Raw genomic sequence first — 24,491 nt, forward strand, 5'->3', positions numbered from 1 at the left:
GTTTGTGTTCAATGATTGATGTTCGACTTTCACTCATATTTAAATGTTTGACAAATTTCTGCACAGTTGTGTTCAGCACTCACATTATTAATCTCAAATTGATACTAAACTTGCATTAAAACAGTGAATTGCAAATGAATTGAAAATATAAATACTTTTCCTAAAAGAATTTAAAAAACTGGCCAAGGTAATAGATAGTATGAGATGAACAATATTTAAAAAAATTAAATGATTAATTGACCTGATGATATTGATTGACATAATTTATAAAAAAAAATATATTTATAATATTATTTATAAATAATAACAAACAAATGCACTTAAGTGAACTAAATATACTGTATGTACCAATACTGACATATTTATTTAATTTATTTTTTAAATGGTACAGAGTTGTTGAATTCATACAGGTGTTGTAAGTATTTTATGATTACGTGTTCATTTAAACTATTTGAAAATTATAAATATTCTCATAATTGACATTCCTAGTGACCACTATGGTAACATTTTAGTTTTAGGGTCCAACTATCACTAACTAGTTGCATATAACTAGGATATTGGCTGATGATTTGTACTTATAAAGCACATATTAATGCATTGGTCTGCATGACCATATTCTACATCCCTTGATCCAATCCAATACCTTAACTTAACTAGCTGTTAATAAGCAGTAATTAGGAGTTTATTGAGGCAGAATTATAGTAAATAGTTAATAGTAAGAACTGGACCTTAATCTAAAGTGTGACCACATTACTAATAACTTTTTTACTAAAGCCAACACCAATGTTTGAGAAGAAAATGTCAGTGTCTAGTCTCAAGGGAGTGAACCAGCTGTGTGGCTGGTGATCTCAGCATCTGCTTACATAATGCATCTATACCGCTCAAACAAAGAGGGAATTGTCATTGCAAAACCTGCAAGCTGAGGCCAGACTCAAAGTCATACCAGCTAGAGAAATCTGTCACCTTTACACCCTTAACACTTCCAGCAATCTGATTTCCAAGAAAGGCAAATAGGCTAACACCTCTTATGGAGTCACATTTTATGAACCAATCCATCAAAAAAAAAAAAAAAAAAAAAAAAAAATGCTTTTCTGGGAACTGAAAAACAAGCCAGGAAAGGACAGATAAGATGTGTGTGAAGAAAGTTGGGAGAGAGAGAGAGAGATTTCAGAGTTTTCCATCTTTCTTCTGAGAATGAGCTAGAGGAGAGTTCCCACATTGATAAATGATAGTGTGTTAATGTGAAAGAGGGAAAGCAGGACAACACATTCCTCCAGATTGTGTATGTTTATGACCGCTTCAATTTAGTTCGCCACATGTGAGCTGTCTGACAGGAAAACAGTGTAGAACAAGGGCAATAATATGGATGATGAAACAATAATTTATTGAATGTGTCATTTATTCTTGTCAGTATTTTTTTTTTCTGTGCTTAATGAAGCAGCACTTGAGCTATTTCTTAAATATCAGCAGTTACGATTAGGCTATTTAGAACATGATGTATTAGGCATTATGAATTCAATATGAGAATAAATAACCTTGCCTAACTTTAATAGAACAGCCTGACTTTATAATGTTTAAAAAAATGTGTTTTTTTTGTTGTTTTTTAGTCAGTTTGAGTCTATGCAGGTGCTCATACTTTCAGGGAACTGTAAACTGGCAGTCAAATGAAACTAAACACTCCATTTAACGATTTGGACAATTCAACAAACTCGATTCCATAGCATTATTTCCAGTGTTGGGGAGTAACTACAATGTAACGGCGTTACGCAATTTAATTACAAAATAGATGTAACTATCAGTTACAGTTACTGAGAAAAAAAAAAGTTTAATTTAAATTACAGTAGGCCTACTTATGAAAATCTAAATGATAACAATGGGGGTTACATCTGAATATTTTCTTAAAAAATCTATGATGTTTTGAATAATATTAATGTTGCTTTGCCTGTTTTTGATGCGCACGATGCCTCCTGCTGTGGCCGTTTCGTAAAGCGATGCTATTCTGATGCTGGTGATTGGCTCTCTTGTTTGAATTTGCAGCGCACCACGTCTGCCAATCACATCAATCCACATTGAATCTGAAAGCTTTATTCTACAATCTGTCTGAGAGTTGCCACCATGGCGAGTGATAAAAAAAAAAGTGTTCCAGTGCTGGAAATGTAAAAATCATTTCATCCAGAAATCTGTATTTAAGCTCAGAACTATCTCAAAGTTAAACTGATTTTGTGGTGGCTGTGCTTTACAATGAAAATATTATAATCTTAATTCAAGTGATGAAGGATTTTAAAAGTCTGACAGTAAATCAGTGAGTACTAGCCTACTGGTTAACCCTGCCTGGTTTAAATGTTTGAAAATGAAATCAGCAGTTGAAAACCTTTGTTAGAAATGTAGAAAAGTAGGAAATGTTATCAGTTACATTACTTTAATAAAGTAATTGAAATAGTTACACTACTTATTACAATTTAAATAGGGTAACTTGTAATCTGTAACCTATTTCCAAAGTAATCTGCACAACTGATTATTTCACATACGAATAGGCCTATATCTAGATATTTGATATTTAACAAGCATTGTTTAGGTATTGAAGGCAACATGGTTAAACAGCAAATAGAGGACATGTTTCTCTCAGTCCAACTACATAGGGTGATTAATCAGCTTGTTTGGTTTGTTTTGACATGGGAGATACAGCAGCAGTAAGAAAACTTTCCAGGATGTGGTGGCATTCTCTCAGCTAGGGCATGAGGAAGTGGTGCTCGTTTGTGAGTGAACACTGCCACCTATTGGTCATTATAAGAACATGCAGCACTCCATACAGAGTAGAAGTAGCAGACGTAGGTTATATTCAGAGGTGGAAGTAACGAATTACAACTACTCACGTTACTGTAATTAAGTAGTTTTTTTGGGTACTTGTACTTTTTTGAGTATATTTTTAAATCTGTAATTTTACTTGTACTCAAGTACATATTAAGCTAAGTAATCTACTTCGCTACTTGTAAAATCACATTTCGTTACTGAGTACAATTTGAATTGATATTCAAATCTTTGAATGGCATTTCGGTAGCCAATAAAAATATTCGATCGTAAACGGACCAATAAAACCCCTGATATTTGGACTGAATGAAAGCCGCCGCAGTCGCAGCCATAGACTGTAAAAAAATATGGACGACGCCCCTTCGCTCTCTCCCATTGATGAGAACTGAAGCCGCCAGAGTCCCGATATGGCGCTGACATATTGGAACTTGAGTCTGCGCAGTAGCGATCTCGGGACCAGACCTGCGCAGTCGTGAGCAGGAAGTAAAGCCACGAAATCAACGCTCCGCCCTCACTCTTGCAGAATGCACTGAGGGAGAGTGGATTCTGCACACTTTTTTACAAATTGATTGCAGTTAGACAAGAGGCTTGTTAAAATATAGTAAATACAATCTCCTCAGTCCTCCGAAGATCCCGAAAAAATGTCCGTTGGTGCTTCAGTGACTACTTCGCTCAGAGAACCTGTCAATCACAGCTGTCAATCATGACGTTACACCACCGCATCACGTAACTAACTAAAAGCCAACTTATTTTTGAAACGGACACTTGAACTTACATCAGCGTGATAAAAATGACAGCAAATGAAATAAACCACCTTTGGAAAAAAGATATTTGAAGTGTAATTTAATTGTTTAGTTGGTCTCACGTCCCGTTGAATAACACGGGGAGGCGGGACTTATAACCTATACTAGGACCAGTCACCGGGGGGCGATCGAGACGTTTTGGCTTCACTTTTGAGGGCTTGTGCGGCACGCTTGAGGTTTTGAAGAGCTGATCATGAAGGAGGCGAGGAGCTCAGAGTGATTAATGGCTGGACTGAAAGTTTGGAACAACAAACTACATAGTAGTATTGTCAAAATATCTATATTTTACCAGCTGCGCGTTCTCATTCTCTCATCTCAACGACAGCGAGTTTGACACACCCGCCTCCTCACAGCGCGGGATTGCAGGTAGGCCTATTACGCATAATTTTATTAATACCTGCAAGTTTCTATGGCATATTTTAATGGCAAATGTCACGAACAATATTATAACGCGAGGGCACATTCATGTAATCGCAGAAAACTGGACGCGAGCTCTGAACGAACTGGACTCGGATATTGAGTGTGCGCTCTCGGACTGTGAGTCATATCATGTGCAATCGCGAATCTCTCCAAGTGGTTCTCACTGCAGACTCAAATGACGTCCAGCTCCAATCTCTCCATGCTCTTGAATTAAACGCTGTCAAAAGTTATGAAAAATCTAGTCTTTTTGCAAATTAAATTCAGTTTGAATTGAAATCAAGCTTCCTTGTGCTGTGTGTGAGCTATTGCAACAGTTCACGTTACCCTATTGTAAAGACAAATACACTGAGTGAGTAAATATTAGATTATTGTAATGGTTATTGATCAATGTTTAAATATGTAAACAAAAGCCTAAATTAAAATCTCACCTTATAAAGTGGACGTGTCTCTTCAGAAGACTTGAATTAAACTTTTCCATTCAAATAGATTACTGTTACAATGAGTGTTGTGCTTTTCAATGCTTGAAAATAATGATTGCCTTGACAAAATGGATGGACAAAAATGTAGATATTAAAATATTTAGTATGTAGTAGTTTTCCCGATGGTATTAAAAATTATAGGCTAGGCCTACTGAATATTGACATATTTCAAGGTGTCATATTGAAGTTAGAAATTCCAGTATCCACTAATTAATGTCCTTTGAGAATAAGGTAAAAACGTCTTAAAGGGATACTCCACTTTTTTCGGAAATATGCTCATTTTACATCTCCCCCAGAGTTAAACAGTTGAGTTTTACCGTTTTAGAATCCATTCAGCCGAACTCCGGGTCTGACGGTACCACTTTTAGCATAGCTTAGCACAGATCATTGATTCTGATGAGTCCAGTAGCATTTCTTTCAAAATGACCAAAGAGTTTCAATATTTTTCCTATTTAAAACTTGACTCTTCTGTAGTTAAACCGTGTACTAAGATCGACGGAAAATGAAAAGTTGCGATTTTCTAAGCCTATATGACTAGGAACTACTCTCATTCCGGCGTAATAATCAAGGAACTGTGCGGCTGTACCATGAGTGCAGCAGGCGTAATGATATGACGCAGCGCCTGAAAATAGGTCTAATAGGTTAGACAAACTTAGTCCCGGTCACGTTGGAAGAAGTTACCGAGCTGGGGACTATTTTCAGGCGCTGCGTCATATCATTACGCCTGCTGCACTCATGGTACAGCCGCACAGTTCCTTGATTATTACGCCGGAATGAGAGTAGTTCCTAGCCATATAGGCTTAGAAAATCGCAACTTTTCATTTTCCGTCGATCTTAGTACACGGTTTAACTACAGAAGAGTCAAGTTTTAAATAGGAAAAATATTGAAACTCTTTGGTCATTTTGAAAGAAATGCTACTGGACTCATCAGAATCAATGATCTGTGCTAAGCTATGCTAAAAGTGGTACCGTCAGACCCGGAGTTCGGCTGAATGGATTCTAAAACGGTAAAACTCAACTGTTTAACTCTGGGGGAGATGTAAAATGAGCTTATTTCCGAAAAAAGTGGAGTATCCCTTTAAAAGTAGCTATTTTCTACATAAATCTATGATTTTGTTGAATATTTTTATTGGTAATGCATTAACTATCGCCAGCTAAAAAGTAATTAGTAACTAGTACTCTGAGTAGTTTTTGAGAAGAGTAATTTGTACTTTTACTTAATTACTTTTTTGACACCAGTACTTTTACTTGTAATTGAGTATTATTTCAGCAATGTAACGGTACTTGTACTTGAGTACAAATTTTCAGTACTCTTTCCACCTCTGGTTATATTGGTCACTTTTTCCTTTGCTCTGGAACAGGACTTATGTTATGATGACATTATTCATGCCCTAGGTTTGTACAGGTAGGTACTACCAAGTTTAGAACAAAAACACTGACAACATGAACACTTTTTGCACTGCAAATACAGTATGCCTATAAGCAAGGTGGACGAGCTCAGTTACTAAAAGTGCCCACAGCGTGGCAGCACAACGACAGAACATCAATGTTGTCAACCAGGGGGCCGGGGCCCTACTAAGGAGCCTCAAGATGACTGAGATTATAAAAAAAAAAAAGCATTAAAATAATCTAAACATACTAAAAATAAAATGAAGATGTTTCTTTGAATTTGTTTGCTTGTTTTTTTTTTTTTTTTACTAGCAGATATATATCTTTCTAAAGAGGCAATATTAACATTAAGGGACATGGCATCGGACGCACAGAGGCCGATGGCACATGTCGCTATGCTTATTGGCACATCTGGTCTTCATTGGCATATGCGAGTGGATTGTGGCATGTGCCACTGACACTGTCGCGGAACACCTCGGCGTATGTTTTGACACCTCCAGTAGTGACTGACAGATGAGCTGAGCAGCTATACTGACATAATTGTGACACAAAATCCAAAACAAATAGCCTATTTTAGTGATTTTTAAATTAAAACAAAAAAGTTGCTGCCTTATATTTAAGTACAATCAACTTGGCTGTTTAAGTCATTTCAACTTAAATTACATTAAACTGACTAAAACCTGCTCAACTTATTTTGATGAGTTGCAGTAATGTAAAAATATGTGGTGTGGTCATATAATTTTTTTTTTTTTTTAAGTGTATAAAAGTTTTCAAATTTCAAACATGTTCAATTTGTAAGTGCCACTCAGATCCTGGTTAAGTGTTATATGTAATTCCAATGTTGTTTATCACGCAAACTGCCCATTTTAGGAAACACAACAAATGAATCATATACAGTAGTAAGTCACTACGAATATCAAATCACTGTCCGTTTATTTTTGGATGATGCTGCAAGCACAACGGTAGGTGTCAGGCACGGCTCTTACTGTCCTACGTCCGCTATACTCACCCTCCTAAACCTCAGTCTCATCCGGGTCACGGCACCAAATGAAGCCGGTCCAACTCAACCCGCTCCGAGTGGGATTCGAACCAGCATGGTAGACGGGCATGCTAACAAGGACGCTAAAACCCGCTGTCACTAGCGTGCCTCTTGAGGCCAGGGGAGTGAGGTTTACACGCACAGCTCTTTCTGTCCTATGTCCGTTACACCACTGAATGTGCCAATCACAGCGACATATGCCATCGGCTTCTGTGCGTCAGATGCCATGTCACTTAATGTTAAAAATGCCACTCTCTTTCTATTTATGCCAAAATCTAAAATTGTTTTATTGGATATAAAATGTGACGGGGGTTGGGGTGGAGAAGCATGAAGTCAAAAAGGTGACCGAGTGAATACTAGAGAATTGAGGGAAAAAACATGATTTTTTAAATCTTTAACTTTTTCCCCCCTCAAACTGTTTTCAACACAGGTAGTTAAAAACTTGCTGATTTGGAACAAAGATTTTTTTAATTTTTTTTACATGCAATAAAAAAAAAGCCCCTACCCTGGGCTTAAAGGGATGATCGACTACATCAAACAAATCAAAATTGTACAAAATAAAACACTAGGTAATTTTTTTTAACCAATCCCAAAGCTTTATTTTTTATTCACTTCATTTTTAATATACAGCTCTGCTCTAGCAACCGTTCAGCTGGAATACAAAGTCCAAGATGCATACACAGGATTGTGTGAAAGAGAGAAAACAACCTTTTGGAATTATACTTTTACCAGGGGATTCAAAGCACCCACCTTTAACAATGTATATGCCTTCACCAGCATCCTGTTACATAATCAGCAAATACATTCATCATATTAAATACCATGGTCACCAGAGTTCCTTGGTGTTGAAATGTGCTCAGGAGACGTGTAAAATGTAAACTTGCAGGTTACATTCAAGCATTTTTTTTTTTTTTTTTTCAAGTTTAAATTATTTTTAAGCATCATTCTTCATTTATAATATCTATATTTATACTTATAAAATAATTGGCAGTTGAGAAAGGCTGTCACGACATTACTTCAACATTTTCAAAGAACGATTCCCTTTTGACATTCCAACTTGACAGCCATAGTGAGCTGAAGAGGAGAATTCTGGGAAAAGGCTCAGGAAAACAAAAGGCCTCAGATCCTCCGTGCAGTCTTTTAAGTCTCTCCCTTTGCTACATTCATCCATCAAGTCCTTATCAGAAAGTTCTCCATCCAGTGTCTGAATATGCCCTAACCATCAAAGATAGGACCCAGTCTTCATCCTCTCTGTGAGGTCCCTTTACCAGGAGGTGAAAAAGGGTCTCTTGCAGTGAAACGTCTGGGTAAAAGCATTGCCCAATTGGACCACACGACCCTGGCCTCCTCCACGGCTCCTCTCCACCACCACACGAGGCATCTGTACCAACTGGATGGGGCTCTTCACATCTTTCAAAGCTTGGGTCAGGTTTAAGATCTATTTGAGAAGAACAGGCAAGTACAATTTTACATACAGCAGGGGGGTTTATGCAGCTCTTACAACACAATAACACTTCCTAATCAACTCCAATTAATCAGTTTGCCTAATGCCTAATAATACATACACACTTGTTCAAACATTTTAAAAACAGTAAAAAATAAAAGAAATCATCAGGGATGCATTAAATTGATCAAAAGTGACCCTAACCCTGCATTAACTCTTTTTGATGTAAATTTCCATTACTTATGAGACAACGGTTCCCTGCCATTGACGGAATTTTACGGCTTTTCGTGTTTTCACTGTTATTCGGTAGGAGGCGCTATTAAGCATCTTCTGAAAGAGTACTGAATCTCCTGATCAAAACACACGCAAAGATGATGCAGAAACAAGCGATATCATATGGAATCATATGCATATGTAAAGATACACGATCAACATTAAACAGCATAAACTGCCTAATGTTATGAATGAAATGTTGACCCAGGACAAGCTATTGGACTGAAGATTCGGGAGTGTTGATGGACTCGATCTACTCCATCTAAGTTTTGATCATATTTGTGAATTTGATCCAGATGTAGTCTGTCAAAAATGTAATTCTCAGCTTTTTTTAAAATGAAAACCCACAGTCAAGTGCTGATAAAAAATAAAGCATGAAGCTAGAATAGAATGGGTTTTTTTCTGAACTCTAGATCCACACTTCTTTCTAATAATAATAATAAATATTTCCTGAGCATCAAATCAACAGAGTGATTTCTGAAGGATCATGTGACACTGAAGACTGGAGTAATGTCTGCAGAAAATTCAGCTTTGCCATTACAGGAATGAATTACATTTTAAAATATCTACACATAGAAATGTTCATTTTAGATAGTAATAATATTTCACAATACGACTTAAAAAAAAAAAAAAAATCACATAAATGCAACCTTGGTGAGCATAAAAGACTTCTTCAAAAAAAATTATCTTACCGACCCCAATCTTTTAAATGTATAATAGCATAGAGAACACTAGACAAAGTAAGTCAGAAAAAAACGAATAATGTTAGAGACAATCTTTTACTTGGCATTGCAAAATATGAGGTCTAAATTCAGGTCTACATCTCAGCAGTGATAGGGTGAAAACAGCTTCCCGAATTATACGTTAGCTGTGAATTTTTCATTGTGAAGAGCTCCAGTATTTAGTGAGAATGAAACATGTGAGAACAGAACTCTGTTTCTGGAATAGCAGAGAAAGCATTGTAAAACAATTATTCCAAAGCATAAAACTTACCTGTCCTCTCATAACGGACATCTGTTTCTCAAACATGGTTTTGTCAAACCCTTTATCCGTCTGAAAACACAGAGTGGTTCATGTGAAAACTCATTTAACTTAAAAGAACATTAATCCATACTAAGATTCTTGCTAATTAATGCATAGAGTAAGATTGAGTACGATTATACCGACATCATAGAAAACAGATTTATGAGGTCAGGTCACTTAGAGGGATCAGTTAATGATTTATCTAGACTTTTTCTTGGTTTTGTGAATTTTAGCAGGAATATTTTTAGCAGAGCCACTTAAAATGGGATGAATTCAGTGACGCAACTTCTTTAAGGATTTTAGCGTGCTGACAGCTTCAACTTGCTAACAGAAACCGGACTGACAGCCTGGTAAGCCCTGTCCTAGAAGTTGAATCTCTAAATAAACTACAGCCAAAGCAACACTTTTATAACAAATTCACTGCCTTGAATGGTAAGAATACAGGTACATTAGATTACCTACTTTGAACATCTCATAAAGGTCCTCACAGAGGTCCTGTACAAAGTTCATGTCAGAAATGCGTGAGAGCACAAGGTCTCTGGTCTCCTGGGTGAAGGGCACTTTGGCCTGAGGCAACCAAGCCCAGTGGAACGGATCTACATGCACCAAAACAAAGACCAATTATTCATTCAGTAAAATCATACTAAACTGTATTTATGTTGTATTATGCTTAAATATTTGAAATGAACTTGGTAGACAAAAATAAACTGAGCATATATGGGAACTTCTTTAGTGTTGTTTAACCTTTAGGAAATTAATAACTTTTATCGAGGAAGGACGCATTAAATTGATTGAAAGTGACAGTAAAGACATGTATTATGTTACAAATGATTTCCATTTCAAATAAATACTGCTATTTTGAACTTTCTATTAATCAAAGAATCCTTAAAAAAAAAAAAATGCATCAGTTTACACAAAAAAAATAAAAAATAAAAAATAAGCAGCACGACTGTTTTCGAAGTGTTTCCCGAGCATCAAGTCAGCATATTAGAATGAAATGTAAAAAAAAAAAAATCCTTACATGCTCTCCACTCGTCAGGGTGTTTAAAAGGGAAGGCCAAACCATTATCTATAGCTGCAATCTTTATGGCCGAGTCTTTTGGGTCAGTCCATTCAGATTCCTGAAAAGAGACATGGAAGAGAAACTCAGCATTAGTGTTGGACTGAGAAACAATCATTACATTAATTTAACCTTTGCAGCAACTTAATCAAATAGAAATAAAGGACTCCAACACAGTTGCTTTCGCAATCTTGTTTGACGTGGTGTGATGTTTACAGAGCTTTACTGTGAATATGAAAGGAACTGTTTACCAAGAGATACCATGTATATATTAGGGGTGTAACAATACACACGTCACAATACAATACTATTGCGGTACTGAAATCGTAATATGATACTATCGTGATACGTTAAGCAAAAATACGAGTAATAATAATTTTATTATTATTTCTTCTAAGATATATGGTAAAAAGTTAAAGTACTGTTGATTAAAAATGCTAAATTTGGTATTACGGGGTGGACTTATAGGCAGTGCACGGGGCAATGGTGACACCAGAATAAACAATTCTATATTTTCAGAATCATGAATATGTTAGACACATATGCTTTCACTCTGTCACTGACAACATATTTAAAATAATGTAGGCCCTTTTTCCTAGTAAAATCAGACATTTGGCATCATCAAGACACAAATATTCCCCCATTGCAGTATTATACATTATATTCAACATTTAATAAAGTAATATCACTAAAACTCTGCTCTTTTTTTCCTCTCAAACATTCGCACTTTCAGTGCAGACATTTGTTGGACCTCTTACACAAGCTGCACAACGGTGCTCTCCATCTCCTGTCTCTGCCTCTATTAATGCACTTACATAAGAATAAACCACCTAAAATGCTCTGAATCATCATACTACTAAAACTAAAAATGTCAGTGATTTAAATGTGATTTTTGTGATTTCCCTTTGAGGAATGAAGCTCCAGTGCATATGCGCTTCAGATCAATCAAATCACAGTTCTAATCACAAATCATGTCAAAATGACTATTCCCAAAATTTTATGGGTTAGTTAATCCAAGGGTTAGTTTTCATTTACTTATTCACATGTCGTCACATGAAAATTTGACAGTCCGTGTTTCCTACAGTATGTGTGATGTAAATCTATTCATCATATAAAGCGATAATGTCTCTTCAGAAGACTAGGATTAGCTGTTTGACTGATTATTTTTATGATGCCTTTGTGACCTTTTTTTTGGAAGTTTAGAGGAATGGACTTTAAATAGAGGGACAGAAATTTCTTCATTTGTGTTTGGAAGATGAACGAAAACCTTATGGCCCGGTTTCACAGACAGGGTTTAGATTAAGCCAGGATTAGGCCTTAGTTCAATTAGGGCATTTAAATAGCTTTTATAAACTTGCCTTAGAAAAAAACATTACTGGTGTGCATCTTGAGACAAAGCAATGGCATTGACATATTTTAAGATATATCAGTGCGAGTTGCTTTCGGTTGAAACTACTCAAACATGCATTTTAGTCTGAGACTAGGCTTAAACCTTGTCTGTGAAACCGGGGGTAAAGGTTTAATTTTTAATTTTTTGTGATTTTTGCCTTTTTGTTGTGACAGGACAGTATAGAGTGGACAGGAAGCGAGGTGGGAGAGAGATGGGGGACAGGATCAGGAAAGGTCCACGAGCCGGGACTCGAACTCGGGCCGCCCGAGCGCAACGGCGCTACATGTCGGCGCGCTGACCACGAGGCCATAGGTGCCGACAACCTTATAGGTTTAAAGCGACATGAGGGTCAGTACATGACAGACTTTTTGGGTGAACTATACCTTATAAATACAGTAAGCTGAGTCTATATCACAATGCATATTGTTCACATTACCGATACATATCGTCACATTTTACATCGCAATATTTTTATATATCAACATATTACACCCCAATAGGTTTAATTATTAAATATTTCAGTATACTACACATATGCTCATTTGGCATATAAAAAAAATAGGACACCCCTGCATTTGCCTGCTTCCATTACAGCACATAGTACACATGGTTCTCAGGCATGGCATTTTCTTTGAACTGCCCAGCAGAAGAGCTCTATAAATATCCCCCAGCTCACCTTCTCTGTCAGCTCTCCATCGCCTGGCTTCTCATACTTGATCAACCAGTTATCGTTCCCCCTGTCTGAAGAAGCCACATAAGAGATGTCAGATTTCCTTTTCAAAGGCACAGTAAACAATTAGCATTTCTTTTATATGGGAGTAACATGTTGTGCTAAAAAATAAGGCACATTTGTATTGTGTGGGAGGTAGAAAAACAGGAAATGAAGAAAGATAATGTAAAGCCTAGCTGTGAAAAAATAAATAAAAAACCATGGCAACCACAGTTTACCGGCAACCAAAATACCATAGTAATAAAATCATAAATTACCCTCCAAAAAGTATAAAAATATACTTTCTCTTTTTTTGACAGTTGTGACTATTGGTCACCATGGTAAAGATTTGAAAGGGAATAGGTTCAAGAACATAGGCTAATGCCCAAAGGCATTATACTTCATAACTCATACATCAGTATTGGGTACCTGTGTTTCTAATCACATAATCCAACACCACCAGCCTCTCAAACTGAGACTGAAGCTGCTTCCTCATGTTCTCTGGAAGAGGTTCTGCCTCAAACTTCCTCAGCCAGTAGTCTGCTTCATGATAGCCCTCCACAAATAGCTGAAATGAGCCCACCTACACAAAAGAGAACAAATCAATACTGCCGAAAATCTTGCCCTCTGCTGCTCTCAATTTTCTTCCATGCATTCAAACATCATGTGTCAAGGCAGGTTTAATATCTAAAAAGTTTGGTCACAAACTTGGGCACAAAGTGCGAATAAGATTTTAGAGCTACAGCGAAACAACATTTTCAGCAAATATTGACACTAAGCAATCATATGGCTTCAAAAAACCTAGATTAAAGTGTAAAGTTATGCTTTTGATATATAGAAAAGATCAGTGTGCAAATTAATAAAATATTTCCATTTGTGTTCCACACAAGAAAATAAGTTTGGACAATTTTAAATTTTAAGAACTATCCCTTTTAGAAAATGGGGATGGAATTACTATGAGGTGTTTCGTTACCTTTGGAGGAAGACCGACTCTGTGAAACCGCCGTCCAACTTTGGGGACTTTCTCCAGGGCATATTTCTTACCACGGGATTTGGCACGGTCAATTGCACTATAGTGAAAAGTCTCGCTTGACAAATTTACAACCTTAAAAAAAAAAAAAAAAAAAAAAATTGTTGGCTCTTAATTCCAAGAACAAAGCTTTATATTAAGGTAAATTGAAATGCCTCTATAATGCCCATCCTCCTCACCTTAGTTTTGGGTACAATCCCCAAACCCAGTTTTTGGTCCACGAGTGAGGCAGCTGCCTCAGAGAGGTAGCCCTGGTTAGGAATGAGGCAGCCACGGCCAAAACAGCACGGGCAGCAGACTTTATGGAAATATTTGGTCCATTTAGGGTTTAAGTGACCATAAGGCTCCTCTGATTTTGGTTTAAATACACCAATGATTTTCTAAAGAAGATAAGATAAAAGAATAAATAAATAAATAAATAAACATTTAACTAGATTTGAATGCAACTACTATAAATCACACTGTAAAAGGCTTAGTGCTCTTAGGGTGCTTTCACGCTTGGTTCTATTGCTCCCCCTCCCCCTGCTGGATTGTGTTCACAATATATTTGGATTTGAACCGCAGTGCGTTTGCATCAAAAGCAGCAGCTATTTACTCATTGCATGGTGAGATGATGCAGGAAGTGGCGGCAAAATGCATAGCGTTGCTCAACTCACTATTATATTTTGGTTTTTGAACCTTTGGTTTTGCTTTCAAGCGTCAGCACATAACAGCACTTGAAGTCTATCTGCCTCAAATGTAGGTTACTGCAAATTTTCTAAAGAATGCAGTAGTCCATTTGTGCTTAAGGCGAGCAGAAATTAGATCCATTATACATTATCTCTGCTTGCATTGCGTCAGTCATGCTTGACAGGAAAGTGGTGAGAACACACATTTTTGTGGTGTTTAAAAAAAAAAAAATGTATATCATAAATTGAGTAAAACTGCCTTTATATCAGCAGCGAACCACCCTAGAGTTCACATGAACCATACCACAGACCAACCTTTTTATGCAAACTCAGGTACGGTTCACAGGTGCGCACACGAGTTTCGGAAATCAGCGTTCACATTAGCCTGGCTAACGTCAGACGTGGTCTGGGAACCACATGTTCATTTCCTTGTATTTGAGGCGTGGTTTACGAATGCCCAGAGCCGTTTATTGGGTGCTACGAATGTCTATCAAATGTGCCTGTACGTAGCTCATAGCCAATCGTTTCAATTATACCAGATGACGTATGTAGAGCGACAGAAATTCGACGAGGAAGAAGACGATGGGTCAGAGATGTATGTGTACATGATGGCGTTCAGCGACTATTGCCGTTTGTGCAAGACAAACATGAGGTTAGAAGGTATTTATCTATCAATAAATTACAGAAACGTCTGTCTGTCTGTATGTCCGTCTGTCTGTCTGTCTGTGTGTGTGTGTGTGTTAACCACATATCTCTCGAACCGTTGGTCCGATGGATTTCAAATTTGACAGGTGTCTTGCCACGGGCACGAGTAAGTGCAGTGCCAAGTTTGATGTTGTTTGGATGATAAATGCAAAAGATATCATTAAATATAGCATTTTTAGAAGGTTGTGGTTTAAAAATAAACATTCTGACATTAGAGGGTTGTATCGGTCAAAGAAGCCCCAAGAAGGTTGTGGTTTAAAAATAAACATTCTGGCATAAACACTCAGTCAGCTACACTGTTTACTTCTGAATATTATAGTTTGGTTCCAGAACGTGATAAATCCATTTTGATTAATTTGAGTAAAAATGTGTTTTCTTTACCAAGAGAGTGGCAAGATGAAAACCACTATTTTCTGTTTCAAACTTTCACATAGCATCTTTGAGTTATAATAACATAAAAAAATTTGATTTTCAAAGAATTATTAAAACGGATTATTTTTTCCCAAAAATGCAATAAATTCATGACACTTTTTTTTTTTCAAAATGCAATTAATCCATTGAATCAATATAAAAGTTATTTTTTATCATATTGGCACTGTTGAAATCAGCCATCGCTAATAAATATCTCCTGAACTTTTTTGACGGCGATCAGCTCACAAAAACTGATTTGGCACGGGCACTTTGCATTGCTCCCTGAATCTACGCGCTTATTCATTTGTGGATGTAAACTGAATCTATAAGTCAGCTCTGCTATTTACTTCTGAATATTATATGGCTTAATACCGTGTGCTTTCTACCATGCACAAATAAAAATGTCACTAAACATTTGCTGCGCAATTGTAACAATGTGCACTCAAACACACCAAACCAACAATTACTAAAAACACACTTAAAAACTTATTTTGCACGGGCATTTTGCACTAGTAGATATAAACAAACTGCTTCGGTGTGTCGCATAGACGTCGTCATCATCTTGCTGCTCCCTCCCCGTTCTGTGATTGGTCCCCTCGCTGAGGCGAAAATCTGGTCCATGGAATCCAGGCTGCCTAGCAGCGTGAATAAAAATCGCACTGCGCACAAGGCAGCATGGGGAAACCCAGGCTACGTTCACATACAAATTAACCGAAATCTGACATCAATAGAACCCAGGTGCACACTAAAAGAACTAGTGTAAAAGCAACCTAAGAAACACTTCTTGTAATTCATCATCTACATTATGTTTTTCCACTGCTGATGGGAACTTTGTCAAAGTTATTGTTCTTCTCACACAGAACCTTTTAGACAGCAATCAGTCTGGTTTCAAAAGCAGCCACTCAACTGAGACTGCCCTTCGCAGTTATTGAAGCTCTGAGACTGGCAAGAGCAGCTTCTAAATCATCAGTCCTCATTTTGCTGGATCTTTCTGCTGCTTTTGACACAGTTAACCACCAGATCTTCCTATAAAGCCTCATGACAATTGGCATCTCAGAACAGCACTCCAGTGGTTCAAGTCTTAACTCTCAGATAGGTCCTTCAGGGCATCTTGGAGGGGTGAGGTGTCAAAGTCGCAACATCTAGCTTCTGGGGTGCCTCAGGGCTCAGTACTTGGACTACTTTTCTTCATTTACTTGACATCACTAGGATCTGTCACCTAGAGACATGGCTATTCACCTCACTGGTATGCTGATGACACACAACTCTACCTCTCATTTCAGCCGGATGATCCGACGGTTGCTGCTCCCATCTCAGCCTGCCTAACAGATATTTTTGCTGGATGGAGGACCATCACCTTCAACTTAACCTTGCCAAGACAGAATTGCTTGTGGTTTCGGCCAACTGAACACTTAATCACAACTTCTCAATTCAGCTAGGCTCATCATCCATAAATCCTTCCAGGACAACCAGGAACCTTGGAGCTGTGTTTGATTAGCTAAACTTCACAGACCACATCGCTAGAACTATTCTGTCCTGCAGACTTGCCTTATACCACATCAAGAAGTATACCTTCCTATCGGAGAATGCTACACAACTAGTTGTCCAAGCCAGGCTGGAATATATTGTTATGCTCTCTTGGCAGGCCTTCCAGCATGCACTGTCAAACCTCTGCAACTGCTCCAGAATGCAGCAGCAAGAGTGGTCTTTTACGAACCAAAAAGAGTACGTCACACCTCTCTTCATCAATTTGCACTGGCTGCCAATAGCCGCTCGCATCAAATTCAAGGCACATCAAATTTCACTGGCTCTGCACCCCTATATCCTAAACTTACTACTTCAAACTTATATGCCCTCCAGCAGCCTGTGTTCTGCAAGTGAACAGCGCCATGTGGAGCCAATCCCAAAGAGGCACAAAATCCCTTTCACAGACCTTTACCTTGACTGTTCCCTGCTGGTGGAATGACCTGAGTCTTTACATTTTGTACTTACATATTATTGTTCTTTTGTTGATTCATCTGCTTCTATTGTCTATCAACACCCATTTAAATACACATACCCCTTTAGGATCCTTGACAAAGTAGCTTCCGCTGGATCCTTGCGAGATGCGTTCAGGAAATACGCCATTTTCTATCGCCTGCTCCGCCCTTTGGATAATCTCTCCAAACTCTGGGTCTTCTGGGAAATGGTTGAAATCTCCACTGCTATTACCTATATCCACAAATACAAAGTGAGTCAAATGTACAGTGCAGCAAATATATTCACCTGTGTCTGCATTTATATGTAAATATGTCCCCTCATCTTAAAAGGCCATACAGCAGAACGTTTTGGGGAATTATGTTTTTTTATTTTTATTTTTTATATAATTTCCATCAGAGTGAAATTCATGCTCAAGGCCATTTTTATCTGGAACAAAATTGAACCTACCCCTAGAAATCAAAGCTTCAAAGCTGAATCACTAGTGAGCATGCAATTTAGTCAAACACTTTTGCTATGTCTGCAAACCAGCCTTCAAAAAGATAAATTAAAAGAGCAATGTGCATTTCTGGAGTGCAAAAAAGGCTGAAAAATATATAGGTGTTAGATGAAAGGTACAATATCAAAGCGATTCATCTAAAGACCAGCAAATGCAATGTTTTCATGTGCTGTACTAGGTCTTGACAGCTTAAAATGTGGGTTCTCCTACCCATTTTGTAAAATTTGGCCAAATAAACAGAATCAAGATAGTATAATTCCTGTACAAGCTAAGAATTATAGTATTTCTTAAAGGTAGGGTATGCGATTTGCAAAGCGGCCGGCAGAAAATACACAACTCAAATGGTCCTACCTTCTTTCCTCCAACGCTGGCCCTGACTCCACCTATTCGACGCTTAATGGATGGGAGGGGGATGGGGGGAGGGGGTACGACCATTTGATTGACGAACTTACTGTCCAATGATTCTAGGTGGTCTTGGAAATAATTGGCTGGAGTTTTGAGTCATGCCCGTTCCACAGATGATTAAATTGCTTAATTTTCATTTCAGTGCTTCTAACTCAGTGGCTGTAAGTGGGTTAGGAATAGGATTTCAAGTGATTTTGAAATAAATAAATAAAAAAAGGACAAAAAAGAGAATCACATACCCCACCTTTAATGCATGCACCACAAAGACTTCTACATATTCCTTCAAGTTGGTTTGATCACCTTTATTTTAATTCCATTTTTTTTAATGCATGCCCTTGTAATTCTTAATCAAAAACTTGATCTTCCCAAGAAATGACAGACTTCTCTCTGGTGATGTATGCTGGACTTCTCCAATCATTTCATCCGCTTATAAGCCCCGTTTCTTACAATCAGCTGCAAACTCACATTTAGATCTGCTTCCATTTAATTAAAAAACAAATCACTGCCCTACATTGTTTTTATATTTTAAAAATCCATTTTAATCAGATGTTTACTTGGATCTTATAATACGGAATCAATTTTTTTTTTTTTTTTTTTTTGTAGTGACACCATTGTGGATTCCTAATACAAACACACACTCCTGTCCTATGTGATCTGCGTAGAGACAACTGATGATCCAGTTCCAGTTACCATCCATTCCAAAGTAAAGTAGAGAGAGGGCCTGCATGTCTCTTACTAACACTGAACTACATACACAACATGCTCACTAAGGCTTTGTTTAGAAAGGCAACAAAAACTGGTGAATATGATTCAAGCTGATTTCGTTTTTTGACAAACCACATGAAACCCAAAGTTTACAAACCTGATCAAAGCCAAATCGGAAAGTGGTTTGATGCTCTCAGCTGTTGAAAAAAGCTTTGCTGTATCTGCAAGATTGCATGCATTATTACTATAGCAACCAATGCAGCTACACTCTACAAACAGATTATCAGATTAAGTCACTTGTGCAAAATGACAGCATAGACAGCAAGTCCAAAAAATCTATTTTTAAAATGCAGTGTGAACAAAGCCTAGCACACATACGCGTCCCGATACATGTACCCATGAAGGATATTTATTTATTTCACAATGGATTTTACCAAAACTCGCATTCTTTTTTCAGAATCCACTACAATGAATGCATACACTGCAGTAAAACTAACACAAAGTGGTCTACATATGCTCCAAAAGGTAAAACACACACACACCACCATGCTGACGGTCTCTGGGCAGCTTTCCCTGGGTGAATAAGAGAGTCCATTAGACACAGACAGAACCTCTCTGATGGCCATTAAACATTTAGAAGACAAGAACACTCTCCCTCTCTTGTACGTACACAGACCAGACACACCCATACAAACACACCTCAGAAACATCTGCATGTCATAAATATCAATAATCAGAATAGCTTGATTTTTAAAGACTACAATGTATAATTAAGACGTACTTGTACCATTTCCAAACCATTTCCAAATTCATTCAACATTCCAATATTTAAATCAAACTGATGTTGTAAGCATGCTGAGCATACTGAGAGATCTCATTGACACAAACAAGGACAGCCAGAAAGAGTCTAGTAAAAAAATCCATTGAAATAAATAACTGCAAGAGCAGATGTCTTGGTCATGCTGCCAAAATTGCATGATTTTAAAAAGACTAGACTTAATTTCCCTACTTTCAAATATACTCACATATATACTCACATCCAATCCAATCCACTTCCACATTACAGAATCAACACAAAATAACCACCTTCAGGGTGATACAAGGCATAATTATGTTTTAGATCTAATAAGAACAAATTTAAAGTCGACCTGAAATGAAAATGCACACCCCTTCCACCGGCTTGTCGTCGTCCCACAGTGCATCCTGGTGCCATCACTTCTCCAGGTAAACGACGCACACGTACACAGCCGTCCACATGACGTCAAAAACTAAAAACAGGACTCATCGGACCAGGCGACCTTCTTCCACTGCTCTAAGGTCCAGTTCCTGCGATCGCGTGCCCAATGTAGGCGCTTTCAACGGTTGACGGGTCACCATGAGCACTCTGATTGTTCTACGGCTACGCAGCCCCATTCACAGCAGAGTGCAATGAATTGTGTGTTGTGACAATACCCCCATTACTATCATAAAAATAAAAAATAAATGTGGCTTGTGCTACAGTAGACTTTCTGGTGGCTCAGACCAGACAGCATAGCCTTCATTGCTCGTGGATCGATGAGCTTTTAGCGCCCAACACCCAGTCGCCGTTTTGTAGCTCCTCAGACTACTGTTGGTAAATTCTCACCACTGAGAGCAAACCACAATCCTTGCCGTTTCAGAGATGCCTTACCCAGTCGCCTTTACATAACAATTTGGCGAAGTTTAAAGACTCAGGAAAGGAGGCGGGAACTGGCGAACTATCAACGCAAAGTTTAATGACACAAATAAACAACCAACAAAACCAAAGTAAAGCGACAGCCCCTCACGGATGACTGTCTCATATAAACATAATAAAACACAACATAAATAGTCCAGGCCTGGGTCCTTTCTCGTCTTGCACTGTCTGTGAGACTCGAGACCGGTGTGGCGCTCATTAGCACTTGCACTCTGTCCTCAAGGCGCTCGACCTCGCTCTGCTAGCCACATGTACCCTTGAGTATGTGCTCTACTCTCCCCCACTCCAGGGGGGCTGTCACCTGGGGGTAAGGACAGACAAGGCGAGAGAAAAGGAGACTGAAGGATGAGGAGAGACAGAAAAAAAAAATCTGCCGCTTTGTCCTCAACCAGCTAAGAGGCCCTCACATGCAGTGCCATGCGATGGTATGGACGCTCCTCGGTGGACAGCTCCATACTCCTCTGCTTCCTGGCGGACGACGATGGCTCCTCCGGCTACAGGCGCCGGGCAGCAAGCTCCCCATTCCCTCGCTCTGCCTACTCCTCATCATGGCAGACGGCAGCAGGTCTGGCCTCCTGCGAACGACGAACTCCTCCTGCATCCAACATGTTGATTACAAGAACTGATTGTTTGCTTAAGTCGAGTCTCGACGCTTTCCGAGCATTTCCATCTAATCTACCCAGACCTTAACACGTCACCTTATTATTAGGAGATGGAGATTAGGAGTCATTAGGGTATGATCAACGATTTTTGCTTCATCTGTGCCTAGTCATATTGTTCTGGCTTATCAGTGTATGTTAGCCTGACAAGCCAGACCCACATCAAGATGTTGGGTCTGGGAACACACCATTGGCAGGGCTCAATCCGAGGGGCCGGATAAACGGTTGTCTTTCAAATTCCCACTGCACGCAAAAGGACAGCGCTACAACCAACCAGAGCGTTTTCCCACTAGCGGAGCTAGTTGATAGATTAAACTTTTGCCGTATCTGGTCGGCAAAACTCTGAACAAATTCCTTTTTTAAGAATGACTTCAGTGCCGGTCTTAGTTTTTTTCCTCAAAGAAAAGCTTAACTCCAAGTCTTCCAGAGTTGCATCCAAAGCCGAATCAAAAGACCGCTGTTCGCCAACAGCAGTAGCCATTTTCTTTGTTTTCAAGGAGCAGGGAATTCACGCAGAACCGTCGCAACTCTGCCGCCATTATGTAAAGCCCGCCCACCTACTCTATACACGATGTGACTGGCCTGACTAGAGTTTGGTTTTTCCAGCTCGCAAGCCATCGGAGAGTTGCTAGACAACACTGGCTGCAAAAGTAAATTTGCTGCCGCTAGGGTGCGTCTAGATTTCTAGGCCAAGTGTAGGCTATGTCAATATGAAACAAATCTGTCATTGTGATTCTGTTTCATTGCAATTTTAAGCTTTATTTAAGTGTTATGTGATGATCTTTGGATGTTATCAATCATATTACTTTGTCGTAATCATATAAATAATGTCTCATTTCTGGCAGCATTTTTATTTAACAACTAGGCCTATATGTTAAACACTTGCACATTTCATTATGCCTATAAAAAAATTGCATCACAGAGATGAAGTTCTAATAATACCTGAAATAGGCAATGGCAACGCCAATGCAACCCCTTTAGAGAGACCCTGATGATTGGTTTCCCTTTCACTGAAGGCTCCGATGTGGATCTCAAAGAGAAAGCAGAAAGTGTGTTTCTGCTCTCTAACTTATCCGCATTCAAATTAACCCGTTATTAATTTGCAAGGAAACTTTATTGTGTCAATGCACTCCACATCTACTCTAACAATCTTGTGAGTACAGACGCACCTGGAAAGACGAAAATATATGCAGCAAGTTACAACACACAGAAACAGCATGTGTATCAAGAGTTGTGTAGATATTCCAGCAGCTGCTGTGGTGTCACCTGTACATGTGTGTTCCAAGTTCAAAGAGCATGTAAGCTGAACTCTGGAAAGGTTGCATAACGGACCATGTTCTGAGATAAAGCAGATGGGGTAACAACAGGCAGCACATAGCGCAAGACGTGTGAGAGTGAATTTAGAATATTTAATGTATTTCTTTTACATTAAAACTTGTTCAGTGCGTGTTAGAAGGAGGCAAAGAAAAAAACTAAACAAAAACTCCCCTCTCTGTTTGATTTAATATCTTACAAAGTTCCCCAAAGTATATCAGCTGTTTTTTTGGAACACACTGCTCTTAACAGAAACAGAAACAGAACACGCGCGGTTGCTATGGAAACTAATGCAGAGAAGACTGGTCCCGTGTGCGTTCTTTCTCCAGTTTAACTCAGATTACACAATAAAAAGGGGGAGTAGCTATATTTAAATAAAGGCGTGGTCAGTAGTGTTATCTTTCATAAATAGGGTGGATTTTGTTTTGTTTAAAAGTAGTAACAGAAAATTGCTTTTTGCAAACATGAAATATCGCACTGAAACAAATATACATCAAAACTATGTATTTTGTTAGAGAAGCAAAACAAAAGGTGTCGAAGTGTGTGAAGACACCTATAGTTTGAGCCAGTTTAATCAGATTATGAGTGACATCCAGCTCATAAAGCTCACCTGGAGATGCCAGATTATCAGATGATGAACTGTGTCTGTTCCTTCGCGTCCTTTTCTCTCTCCCAGACCGAGGTGAGAGATTCCCGGCAGGTCCAGGTAACAGAAGCGCCTCTTCCCCCGACCCGTCCGCTTCCAGCTCCGTCAGCACGCTTTCCGTCGAGTCCGAGATCCGAACCGCTGCCCCGGGGTTAAGCGAAAGTCCCAGTGACGGCACCGGCCGGGTCTTTTCAAATAAGACCGCGGGCACCTCCGAATTGAGAAAGTTCGCCTCCGGTGTTAAATCTCCACCGCCTTTCTCCGGCTCGCCGTCGGTGGGATCGCATTCTGCCATCATTGTGGGCTGTGGGTGTTTTCTGTCTCTGTCCAGAGAAACTCTGACACCTCTCAAAACCCCCGCGTCATATCCGTGAGTCCGTCTTTAAGAGTTTGTTCTTTCTTCTTAAAGACGCGCTGATGCTCTCGACCGATTTAAGTCCACATCACCCGTCACCATTACCGACTTCCTATATTCTCAAGCATGCGCACTGCATGCCCGCACCGTCGGACAGGTTTTTAAAGGCGCAGTAACGCTTAAAGTCCCAATGAAAACAAAATTGACATTTTTCTATTTTTTATGGAATATATTGCAGTACATATATTATAAATAATTTATCCATACACATTTTTTTTTTTTTATCCATGTGCCCTGTAATCTTTAATATTCTCTGATGACGTGTTTACTGGCGCCAGGGCAGGACAACCTTTCACTAATGTGATCACAGCGAGTGATCCAGTCTGGTTCCAAAAGTAAAAACATTTTAGTTTCCAAAAGTAAAAACTCCATTCATTTAGGGAAAATGATCAGGTTGTTAATCAGTGTTGACGCAAGCAAAACACTCCAAAAGATCTCTTTAGCCTCAACCACTCCCATGAAGCACTGCACTCACTCTCAAAATATTTCATTATATACACATATTT

General features: G+C 38.7%; 1 protein-coding gene across 1 annotated transcript; it reads right to left on the reverse strand.

The window, feature by feature from the left end:
• Positions 1-7,511: 7,511 nt before the first annotated feature.
• pi4k2b (phosphatidylinositol 4-kinase type 2 beta) lies at positions 7,512-24,055 on the reverse strand. Its single transcript, XM_084402169.1, has 10 exons — positions 23,535-24,055; positions 17,711-17,862; positions 14,047-14,247; positions 13,811-13,942; positions 13,267-13,420; positions 12,805-12,869; positions 10,700-10,799; positions 10,141-10,274; positions 9,649-9,708; positions 7,512-8,376 (listed from the first exon to the last, which is right to left on the reverse strand). The coding sequence occupies exons 1-10, from the start codon at positions 23,866-23,868 to the stop codon at positions 8,203-8,205; spliced, it is 1,506 nt and encodes a 501-aa protein (XP_084258295.1). The 5' UTR covers positions 23,869-24,055; the 3' UTR covers positions 7,512-8,202.
• Positions 24,056-24,491: the final 436 nt, after the last annotated feature.

This window comes from Rutilus rutilus (genome assembly GCF_951802725.1).
Source record: "Rutilus rutilus genome assembly, chromosome: 2".
NCBI lineage: Eukaryota > Metazoa > Chordata > Actinopteri > Cypriniformes > Leuciscidae > Rutilus > Rutilus rutilus.

What these genes read in the sequence shown, in the direction of transcription:
- pi4k2b (XM_084402169.1), bottom strand. Translation starts at nt 23,868, where the DNA reads ATGATGGCAGAATGCGATCCCACCGACGGCGAGCCGGAGAAAGGCGGT. An exon ending in TGATAATCTGGCATCTCCAG is followed by an intron (nt 17,863 to 23,534) that starts GTGAGCTTTATG and finishes TTGTGGATATAG; the next exon opens with GTAATAGCAGTGGAGATTTC. An exon ending in TTATGTGATTAGAAACACAG is followed by an intron (nt 12,870 to 13,266) that starts GTACCCAATACT and finishes TGGCTTCTTCAG; the next exon opens with ACAGGGGGAACGATAACTGG.